Source organism: Setaria italica, chromosome II (genome assembly GCF_000263155.2).
Source record: "Setaria italica strain Yugu1 chromosome II, Setaria_italica_v2.0, whole genome shotgun sequence".
Lineage (NCBI taxonomy): Eukaryota > Viridiplantae > Streptophyta > Magnoliopsida > Poales > Poaceae > Setaria > Setaria italica.
The window spans coordinates 31,148,534-31,160,041 of record NC_028451.1 but is presented as its reverse complement, the minus strand read 5'-3'; the positions used below and the strand labels follow the sequence as shown (position 1 = coordinate 31,160,041).

Sequence of the window (11,508 nt, the reverse complement as noted above, 5' to 3'; positions counted from 1 at the left end):
GTTGAGATTTACCAAAGTGACGCTAGATTTTCTTCATTTTTCTTTTGTGATACCGATGGAAAAACCATCATGCGGCATGATATGATCTGTATTCTGTAGCATCACATTCCTGCACAGTGCGTGTGTGTATATATATTCCCCGTGAGCTGTTCTCTTGCAGGTGTCCTCGAATGGAAAGGCAGCGACGCCCTCCATGTCTGAATTCTGACCACTAAAGGGCCGGCATCGCCTGATCTGCTTTTCAGTTGCATAAAAAATTTATAATACCGCATCCCTCTCTCATGTGCTTCTCGACATGTCTTATACAATTTGTCAGGGCATTGCGTAGCTCCTTTCATAAAACAGCTGGAAACTGGAATTCCTACGTTTTTCACTGATTTGTTTCTGCCACAAGGCTGTATAGATGGATGTTCTTGCAGCAGGGTTTAGCTGACAATTGCCCAGTTACATTACCTATGAGTTACAAAATTAAACGCAGAACCCCACTGGTTTCTTGCAATGCAATTGATCTTGGATGAATGGCAAAAGGAATTGGCATAAAAAAACAGATACTCCAGAAGCAATCGTGGATGCTTGTAGATTTGCCAGCAACTAAATACTGTATTACCATTTGCCAATCACCCGAGGTAATCTCGAAACAAATCTGCAAGTATAGAGATATTCACATATATAGCTCGTGGCTTCCCCAATCCCAGTCAAAGTCAAATGTACCCACAAGCCTCCTGTGCGAACCCGACCTGCGACGCCGAGGTGTCGAAGATGACCCTCAGGTTCTTCTGCTGGTAGTTGCCGATGATGGAGGTCTCGTACTCGGATCCCAGGGCGGCCATGGCCAGGCACACCTGGGAGGAGTCGCTGCTGACGAAGTAGAGCACGCCGCTGGAGTCCACCTCCACCTCCACGCCGCCGTCGAACACGAGCTTCAGGCTGGGCACCTGGACCTCCCTAAACCCCGTCATGTTGAAGCAGGTGTCGAGGATGGAGAACGCCGGCGCCTGCGGGTACTCGGCGAACTGGCTCAGGAACTCGGCCTTGACGGCATTGTAGATTGAGGGAACGAGGCTGGTGATCACGGTCCCGGAGTCGACGATCACCTTGCCGGCCGAGAACCCCGAGGATTCCACCTCCTGGCCTCCGACGGTGATCCCGGTGAGGTTGAGGAAGTAGAACGGCCCTTGCAGAGGATCGGATACCATGGAGGCGTACACGATCGGAGTCGAGTTCCGGTACACCGACGAGTCGTCGCCGAGGACTAGGGAACCCGACGAGTCGGACTCCTTCAGTGGCAGGCAGTAGGAGAAGACGCCGCCGAACTGGTCCATGGTCTGGGAGACCAGCGAGAGCTGGCTCCGGCCGAGCCCCATGAGGCCGGAGGTGCCGCCGAACGGCGCGCCCTGGTTGCTGGTGCCGCAGCCGAACACGAAGCCGTCGATGGCCTCCCCGGCGAGGCTCAGCTCGTCGCGCGCCAGCACGCCGCGGGAGTAGGAGCCGTCGCGGTAGCTGAGCGTGTAGCCGCAGGCGGCGGGCTGGTCGCCGCCGCACGCTGCCGCGGGCCCCGACATGCCCGCCGCCACCCGCAGCGCGTCGCAGGAGGACGAGTTGCACGGCACCGCGGCGTAGGACGGCGACGAGGTCGGGTCGAAGAGGGGGTCCTGCTGGTCGTGGCACGACTCGCACGGCGCGCACTGCACCCAGGTGAGCTCGCTGGCCGTGTCCACGATCACCGTCGCCTCGCCGCCGCCCAGCCCGACGGTGGCCACGTAGTTGAGCGTCCGGAGCTTCGCGCCGGAGGTGACGGGCACCTGCGCCTTGGACGCCGCCACGGCCGCCGCATCATTCCCGATCAGCCGGTAGCTCTCGATGCGCCGCTGCAGCGACGCGACGCGCGCGGCGTCGGAGGACAGGAGGGCGTCGGCCTCCTCCTCCCTGCTCTTGCTCGGCGCCGAGCTGAAGCTGTGGTGCCTCAGCTCCAGCACCGTGGCGCCGCCCACCGCTCCTGAACATTCCAACCAAATCGGGAGTGAGTGAACACCATGGTCTACGGGGATGAAGAAGAGTCACGATTCTCTCTCTCTCTCTCTCTCTCTCTCTCTCTCTCTCTACGCGCGCACACTTCAGCAGCTGAAAAATCTGGGATGGTGTCACCACCTACCACATGGAAATTTAGTAATTTACTATTCTTATCGTTGTTTATGTAATCCGTCCACATTAAAAAGTACTTGGGACGTGCTACTTCTGGCACTGCCGGAGGCCTGACCCCAAAAACCGAAAAAGCACCATGGAAATCGCATCGCATTCCTCGTGACAGTCCCATCTTGGCGGCCTCCATTTTTTTCATGTGAAAGATGAGTTCTTGTCTGTTTTGTTTTTCCATCCAATTAAGGTGCATTTCTAACAGTAGCATTCGCACAATTTCCAATCAAAAGCATTTCCAGAACGGGAGTAAATAGAATCCACAGCACCTCATTCGCCAAGAATAGAAACTATCCATGAATTGAATGGGATTGCCATTGCTGGTGCATTGGGACTGACTGAATCTTTCTGGCGTCCCCCAGCCCCGACCACCCATTGATTCCTCCTCATCCATCCAAGAACGCCGGAGAAACCAAGAAACGAAGTAGAGACTAGAGAGAAGGGGGACAGGAAGGATAGTGATTTATGAGGGAACTTACTTGACCTCAGGTGGTGCCTCCCCTGCAAGGCTCTCCTGCTCCGGCTCCGGCTCCCCTCCTCCAGGCAATGCACGCCGCCATTACCATTACCACCTGTCGCAGCAAGAAGAAGCAGGAGCAGAGCAGCAATGCAAGCTCCCCATGCCATCACTCGCTCAGCTCAGCTCAGCCGCGATTCTTCCCCTCCACTTCACTCTCAAGAAGAGAGAGAAAGCGGAGGAGGGAGGAGAGGGGGAAGAAGAATGAAAGATTCTCGGTGGCGTGAGCAAGTGAGAGGTGAGGTAGGCTTGCTGCGGCGCATGGGAACAAAGGCGCAGCAGCTGGCGGCTGGCCGCCGGGTCGGGCGTGGGGTTGCGGTGGTGTACTCGCTGTGGGTGAGGAGAGGAATTATTGGGGGCTTCACATGCATGTCCTCTTGCTCGGCCGCAGCACCAGACAGTGCTCACAGCGCAGCACTCTCTCTCTCTCTCTCTCTCTGACCCGGTGGGGTCCATCCCAGGCCCTCGCTGCTGACACGTTTCTTTATTACCAGCGCAGCAGTATAGTAGTGGTAGCATGAAGTAGTCAAGTAGCCATGGGGATGGATGGAGGGAGAGGGAGAAGTCGAGAAGAGGAGGAGTATCTTGTGGTGAGGAAAAAGAGGCCGGGAGTTTAGTCATCAGAGTGCGTGGGTGGACGCATTGAAAACCGGGCGTAAGTGACATTAATGTCCGCAGCAGGGGCGGGTCGGGGGGGTCAGCGAGCGACGCAGCCCCTCCTTGTCTGGGCGCGCGCACTGTAGCACGGAGAAGAAGATGCCACGAGCGATCGAGTCGCGAGCCCGTGGAGGAAGACGAACCCCCCAGTCCCCAGAGGGCCAAGCCAAGGCGTTGCACTGGCAGCAATGCACTGTGCTACTTGGAGTGGAATTGATGAGCCTCCGAACAAACGAGCAGACGGAACAGTGGCTTGTGTGTGCCGCCGTGACGAGACGAGCGAGCTCGATCGATCGGCCTCGCATGTGCTGCATGCTATGGTGTAGGACATCCCGCCATGTGAAGCGGCAATTGGCAGCGTAATGGGGACCGAGACGACTGATGGTATTTCCTTCTTCGGGTGGTACAACTTGGTAAGGCAATGTCGGTTGATGGGTCGTGTGGGCAGGAGACGTGCACTGTCTGGTCTACTCAGTTCTGGCGGTAACGCAATTCGCGCGTGACACTGGAAGAAAGATCGAAGTGTTTGATACGAGGCGCTAAACTTTAGCGAGGTCATATCGGATATTCGGATGCTAATTAGAAGGATTAAATATGAGATAATTACAAAATTAATTGCATAGATAGAGTCTAATTCGCGAGACAAATCTATTAAGGCTAATTAATCCATTATTAGCAAATGGTTACGTAGCACCATATTGTCAAATTATGGACTAATTAGGCTTAATAGATTTATTTTGCAAATTAGACTCCATCTGTGGAATTAGTTTTGTAATTAGACTATGTTTAATACTCCTAATTAGTATCCAAACATCTAATGTGACAGGTGCTAAAGTTTAGCAAGGGGGTATCCAAACACCCCTTAGTTAGTGGGTTGATTACTTGATTTGATGAAGCACCACACCAATTGTCATTACTCTTTAGACTCCTCGGGGGGTGTTTCCTATTGATCCTTACTCCATTCAACGATATATATGTCGGTGTTTAGATCTGGCAATCTACTGAGGGGTACCCGAGGTAGTGTTTTATGCGTGGGGCTCGCCGAAGACCATGAACTCGAAGGTGAACTCGAACACACGATTTAGACAGGGTCGGGCCGCTTATGTCGCATAATACCCTATGTCCTGTGTGTTGGTTGGATTGTATTGATCGATCTTGTTTGGAGGGGGTCCCTGCCTCGCCTTATATTGCCGGGGATAGGGTTACAGGTCGGTTGTTTACAATAGTACTAGTCGGATTCGAGCAGAGAGTCCTACTCTAACTGCTACGAGTAGTTTCCTAATCCTCGACTAGTCCATGTCCTCCATGTAGACCCCTGCACCATAGTCTTCATGTCTGATACGTCTCGGTATACAGCCCCGTATCTAAGACTGTCCAAGCCTACCGGTGGACCCCTGCAACTGTGTAGCACAGCAGGGTACGACTACTCAGGTCCCAATGACCCATCACGAATGACGTCGGAATAGTTGTCACCAGATGAAGTGATAGCATGTCTGAAGCACTTCTTCAAATGCGTCACGGGCATCTTGGCCTTCTTGCGAGAGCATTGCGCCGTTAACCCACCAAACCAAGTAAGTACCCGTGGCCTGCAGCTCCTGAGTAATAATTTTGGCGTTTGTCACTTTTGCTGACTAGTCTTCTTAGTTGCAGGATGAACTTAACTTGTATGTCTCCAACCCTCCTCCGCCTGGTGCTGACGTCATTTTTGCTGACTAGTCTTCTTGGTTGCAGGATGAACTTAACTTGTATGTCTCCAACCCTCCTCCGCCTGGTGCTGACATCACGCCTCATATACTATCCCTTGTGGCTGTACAGAGGGCGATCGAGGAGGAGGAGAAATAAAAGGAGCAGGAGGACTCGTCGGACTGGTCCTCCTTCAGCAGCTCTGATTCAGAGTCTGCTAAGAAGTATGTTGTCAAGCCCCATCTTTCTAACAAGGCGGGGTCATCTTCTGGGACGTTCAAGCGTGTAGCGAAGGACGTTCCGGAAGTCGAATTGGCACCACGCCCGAAGAAGGCGCGTACCGTCACCGTCAAATAGACGGTGAAGAAGTTGTCGGCCGATGAAGTCCCACCTCCAGTAAGTTTGGTTGAAGGAAGACAAGATCCTGAAGATTGAGTACTCTTGAATTGTTTGCTTTATTCTGAACTTAGACTCTGACATAGCTGACTTGCAGGTAGTCAAGGTGGAGATAGAGGCAAAAGAACCGACTATAGTAGTCGTGCAACAGAGGCTGCTGACTATAGAGGAAGTGCCAGTGCTGAGTACTCAACGGGAGGAGACAGTGGCTAAGGCTGGTGAGGATCCAACTGTGATCTGACGAGCCGCGCCTAGAGAGGCCATCGCCTACTGTCAAGGCACTGCGTCTAGGAACTGGACCCTCCATCAGAATAAAGAGGTCCACCAAGTAAGTATCCGAGTATTGACTTAATCTTGATGTCGTCGAGTAGAGTGTTGTAACACTTGTCTTGTTTCAGGAAATCCACCAGCGTGAAAGCTGAGAGCCCGAGTACGAAGTCTGGGGCTGATGGCAGTAGCTGCTCAGCCCAGGAAGTCATCCTGGAGCCTGCAGTTCTGTCGCCGGAAGAGCAACCCGTGCCCGAAGTTGCCCCAGGTGCGGTATCCCTTGTCGCAGCTCTTGTGCACGATGTCTTGGTGTCACTTAATATTTCTGCAGTGCTAGCCCCCAAGCTGCCGGAGGCCGAACCCGTCGCGGAGAGTACTTCCGCAATGGTGACGGAGCTGGTGGCTCTGATGCTAAATCCAGAGGCCGAGAAGGAGCCAGAGGCCGAGGTGGAGGTGGCGGCTGTGGATGAAGTCCAGGCTACACTTGTAGCCCCCGAGACAGAAGCTGTTGTCGAGGTTGCTGGGACACGTCAAGTGTTAGCTGTTGTCCTGCCGTCTGAGGCGGAGCCGTCAACTAGTTATGGTGTTGCCTCCCTTCCGTTTGCCGAGGTTGGTCCGTTGACTAGCCAAGCGCTGGTCCCTCTCGGTACACCAGATGCTGGGGAGCACACCGGGTATGATGATACTCTACCTCCTTGTGTGAACCTGGAGAATATCCAGCTGCTAGCGGACCCTTTGCCCACCATTGAGATAGAGGCCACGGTCCTGGAGATGCATCGCCATGTGGGCGAATTTACAGAGGTAAGTATCACTTTTGTCTGTTGCTTTGACTTGAATTTGGTACTCATCACTCATATGAGTACTTTGTTTTGTGTTGTAGAAATTGATCTAGCACTTTCACGAGAAGTCAAAGTATATCCAAGGGTACGGGGACACCATTCTGCGAGGTAAGGAGCTGGAGCAGAAACTAGCCGAGGAGCGGCAATATTCCTCCCGGCTGTTGATGAAGTACGACGGCCAGACCGCTGAGTACCGGAACCTTGTGCAGAAACTGATGAAGAAAAGAACCAGCTCCGAAAACTCAATCAAGGCCTGAGGAACTGAAATGAAGGTAGACTGTTATCCTCCATTGTCTCTGAGTACTTGTTTGGCCTTAGCGGTACTGACCTCTTCTTTGCCTTCGTTCTTGCAGAGCTCACCAAGGAGAATAGAGATCTCTAGGTCGTGCCATGGACTGGCAAAACTTGTACTACCGAGTTATGGATGAGATTGACAAGCTGATCGCAAAGTACGAGATCCTAGAGCACAAGCTCGAGAAAGAGAAGAAACTGCGCATCGATGGGGAGTTCCAACTTGTTGACTTGATGGAGAAACTTCGAGCGCAGCAGGCTGAGTTGGAGGCAAAGGACCTTGCTCTTAAAAAGGTAACAGAAGCCGCTCATCCTGTTGCTGACATGGTGGAGCTCCCGGAGGAAGGCGTAGAGCCCCGCACTTTAGCAGTAATACTCAGGGAAGTACCCGATAAGATTACCAGCTACGTCAAGAAGACGGCGGACTCTGTCTCCAAGCAGTTGCTGGTCATGGTAAAGTCGTTCTACCTACAAGCCGACTTGCCTCATGCGGCAGAAGGCATCACCGAGGATTGTTATGATGAGCAGTTCTAGCAATATCTGGAAGAGATGGCTCCTGTTGCCAAGGAAGTAGCCGGTCAAACAGACCTTGAGTAGCTGCAAAAACAATTGTTTGTAATATAATCAAGTTATGTATATGAAATGTAATATTATTTGAAGTCTTGTCACAATTTTTGCTTGCTTGTCGAATTGTTTAAATTTTGTCAGTTTAGTGCATCTCGCGACCTACCCTGATAATTACTCGTGCGGTAGTCGTGAGTGTTTGTGCACAAGGCTACTATTGTGAGCCTCTTCAGATACACGATGTTGAGTACAATTAGGATGCAACCCTTTTTGCGGGGTGCAAGTATTCTAGTACCTAGGCTGTCAGACTCTTTAGGCGAGTAGACTCTTCAGGACTTCATCATTTGGAGCCTACCTTTGCAACCTCTCTGAGTTGTTCAGGTGTTGTGCTCTGAAGGCTTGGAACTACAGAGTTGTTTTTACAAGTTGCGATTAGATAGACTTGTCTAGGTAAGAACTTGGGTAGTGTAGATAACTCCCAAGTGGCTTGACGACTTTTGCGAAGACCGTCATTGGACAGATTTGTCAAAGGAGCTAACAAGCTTGCTTTGCTGCTGTTGACGCCAGATTTCGTCACAAGTAAAATCGGCGCCAGGAGAAGAGGAAATGGGAAGGTACAGTAGAATACAGGGGTGACAGTTGGAAATCGGCCGAAATGGCGCTACAGTTAGAAATCGGTTGGTTGGCGCTACAGTCCAAGATCGGTTGATGCTACAGTACAGGATCGGCCGATGGATACCCTTGGGGTTTGGATCGGACACGCCTGGTTCCCGATCGGTTACCCTTTACCGATAAGGAATCGGCCGATTAGGAGGTTGGAATAATTGGGCCGGTATGGGCTTGGAAAGAAGCAGAAGGATGAAGAGGAAATCAGCCCATGAAGCGTATAATAACCAACCTAGTACGAATCGTACTTGTAAATATTCGTTTTCTATTTGAATTAGGGATAGAGTTCTAGTCAGATAAGGAGTCATCTGTACGGGGCTATAAATAGCTACCTTTGTAGATCTATAATAATCAACTACTCAATACAACCAATTACTATTTCCTCGCACTTACTTTCAAGCAGGCGACTTCGCCAACACTTTTTTCTCTTTTCCCACGAGTTCGTGCGGGTTGGTAGGGCTGCATCAACTTGATCTCCGGCCAATTCTGTAAGTTCCGCTTATCGAGTAATATCTAAGCTTTAACTTCGGGCGCATCGCTGTCGTTTCGTTTAGATTTATTCACCAGTTATCGATATTTACTAGAATTCTTGGTTTTACCTGTTGTTCTAGTTTTATCACCAGTTATCCAGCTTGGAATTAGAACCTTCGGCTTTATTATATTTTGTTACTTAATTTACTGCTTCCATATAGTCGATCGGATCTGTTCCTAGTGTTGCTACCTTAGCGTTGTTTAGATTCCTCTAGTAGTTTTCTCTACAAACGCTACCTGGTAATCAGTTGCCTCATAGCCGATTTCCTTCATTGCTGCAAATCGGCCGATTCGCCGATAAGCTTTCCTAAGATCGGAACTTTAGCCAATCGCAGCCCCTGGGAACTGACACGTTTATTTCCTTGCCAATCAACAGGTCAGATTGGCTGGCACGCCGCGCGAACCGCACCAGGGCAATCACCCGAACAGGAGCTAAGCAGATTCTCCCGGGTCGTGTGTCCGATGTTGGGAATTTGATCAGTGATTTCTAACGCCAACAGCTGCTATCCAACGAGTTTGATAACCAGAAAGATATGTCTGCAGACTTGTGAATACAAGTTGCGAGTGGGCAGAGACTAGTCTTTTGCGACAAAAAATAACTCTACTTTATTAAATTGTAACTATACAACTGTGGTCGATGGCCAATTTACATGAGTATGTGAACTATGGGTAGAAGCTACACAAGTGTTCAATGTTCCACGAGTTGTTGACTTCTTCGCCTGTGAGAGTTTGGAGCATGTACGATCCAGGTCCAGTGACCTTGGAGATGATGTATGGACCCTCCCAAGGCGAGTTTAGTTTGTGCAGCCCCTTGGTGTCTTGAATATGCTTGAGGACCATGTCGCCTATGTTGAATGAACGTTCTTTGATGTTTCGATCATGATAGCGGAGAATTCCTTCAAGGTATCTTGCTAACTGGACAAACGTTGCACAACGAGCTTCTTCGAGGCTGTCTAAATCTAGATGCCTTGTTTCTTCAGCCGCACCTTTCTCATACTACTCGAGCACTGGAGTTTTCCACATGACGTCGGCGGGGAGGACGGCTTCTAATCCGTAGACCAGGAAGTAGGGCGAGTACCCCACGGTGGGCGCTAGATGTCGGTGTTTTATACCGGCAGCCTACCAAGGGCGTACCCGAGGTAGTCGATTAGTCGATTGGGGGATCACCGGACCTGGAACCCGAAGGTAAAAGCGAGGGCACAAGACACGGATTTATACAGGTTCGGGCCGCTAGAGTAGCGTAATACCCTACATCCTGTTTTGGGGTGTTGTATATTGCGCCCTGCGCTTGGGTGTTGAGCTTAGGTGAGCTGCTGATCTAGGTACCCTCGCCCTCCTTTATATACTCGAGGGGGCGGGAGTCCTAGTCGGATTATAAGGAGGAGTCCTAGTAGGAGTACACGGTATGAGTCCTAGTTAGATTACAGGGGAATCCTAGTAGGAGTCCAACTTCTTCCTTCCTTGTGGGTACTGGGGATCTATCCCCGACACCGCCCAAATTAAACCAGCTTAAGTGTGCTAACCATCATCTTAATGGTTAATCCGGTCGCACACACTTAAACGGTGTAATCTGACCGCCCATCGGGTCAAGCCCGATTCAACCACCGAGTACCTCGATCAAAACAACATGCAACAAGTCTCACTCGAAGGTGAGCGTAGATGATACAACATGGTATTTCAGGTTACAAACTTAGAGTTCTTAATTAATTTACAAACCAAGTTCAAATTTCATAAAAGATTACAAGTCATAGTTCTTGAAATGAAATACAGCAGAAGTCTAAACGATAAAGCAAGAATAAAGATACATGATGACATGAGAAGTCCGCTACATGTCATCCAACACGATACCACCTCAAGGCGACGTCAGAGACCACTCAAACGACCACCCTTCAGGTAAAGGACGGCCATCCCAAGGTTGACCGGCAACCAACTCTATCATTTCATCACTAAAACCTAAAAATAAACAACAAAGCAAGGCTGAGTATGCTAATACTCAGCAAGACTTATCCGACTATGGTATATACTTAGCCGACTTCTAGTATGAAAGGCTTTTGGCTGAGGGGTTTGTTTTACCAAGAAGCAACTAAAAGTGGATCCTTACTTTCAAGTTTGAGCATCCACTTTAAGGTTGAGCTAACCAGTCTAAGTGAGCAACATTTTTCAAAACTTTTCAGTGTGGAAAAATAACTGATTAGATAACAACATCAACATCATTTCACATTTCCTTTCATTCCACTTCTTACTACGATGTGACACGGTGATCAAGGTTCTCTTAAACAAGAGTGGCGGCGAATCGATTTGATTTATAACTTGCAAGGTGGACCTATACACACGACATATGCATGCCCCGTCGAGCCGCATATGGCAAACGCTCCCCTTAGAGAATGATGGCAGTTGCGAACTCCTACGACCCTTGGGTGCTAAACCCCACCGGTACCTCCCCGGGCCTATCGTGAGTTACTGACTAGCACACGAATAGGAAACAAGACCAACTCAATCTGCAATCGCGCCCTAAGGCACTAGGTTTTACCAGTTTCAACTACCTCTTACTTCCAGCATGTGTTAGTACTGTTCAAACTCGATCAGCGGGGCCACAACGAATGGATCTTAATCGATACAGGCGGAATGCAACCACAATACTAACTTCAACTTTATTTTCTGTGTCCGCCTGGTCTCCAACTTTTCTATCATCAGTGATTCATTCTCAAGTAACTTGCCATAAATATCGAAAGGTCCTATGTCTCACGAGTGATAGGCAATCACTCTACCTCTACCATTCTTAATTAAGCATGACACTTCTATCGACCTATACATACTAGTATTTTGAACCTAGGAGTCCTAGGGATCATGCAACTAAGGTTTCATTCAACTCCTAGGAACTTAATGCATAAAAGTAAACACGTA

The 11,508-nt window shown here is 50.0% G+C and overlaps 1 protein-coding gene across 1 annotated transcript; it reads right to left on the bottom strand.

The window, feature by feature from the left end:
• Nucleotides 1-515: 515 nt before the first annotated feature.
• LOC101763727 (aspartyl protease family protein At5g10770) lies at nucleotides 516-3,041 on the bottom strand. Its single transcript, XM_004956802.3, has 2 exons — nucleotides 2,673-3,041; nucleotides 516-1,996 (listed from the first exon to the last, which is right to left on the bottom strand). Exons 1-2 carry the CDS (start codon nucleotides 2,818-2,820, stop codon nucleotides 702-704), a joined length of 1,443 nt encoding a protein of 480 aa, XP_004956859.1. The 5' UTR covers nucleotides 2,821-3,041; the 3' UTR covers nucleotides 516-701.
• Nucleotides 3,042-11,508: the final 8,467 nt, after the last annotated feature.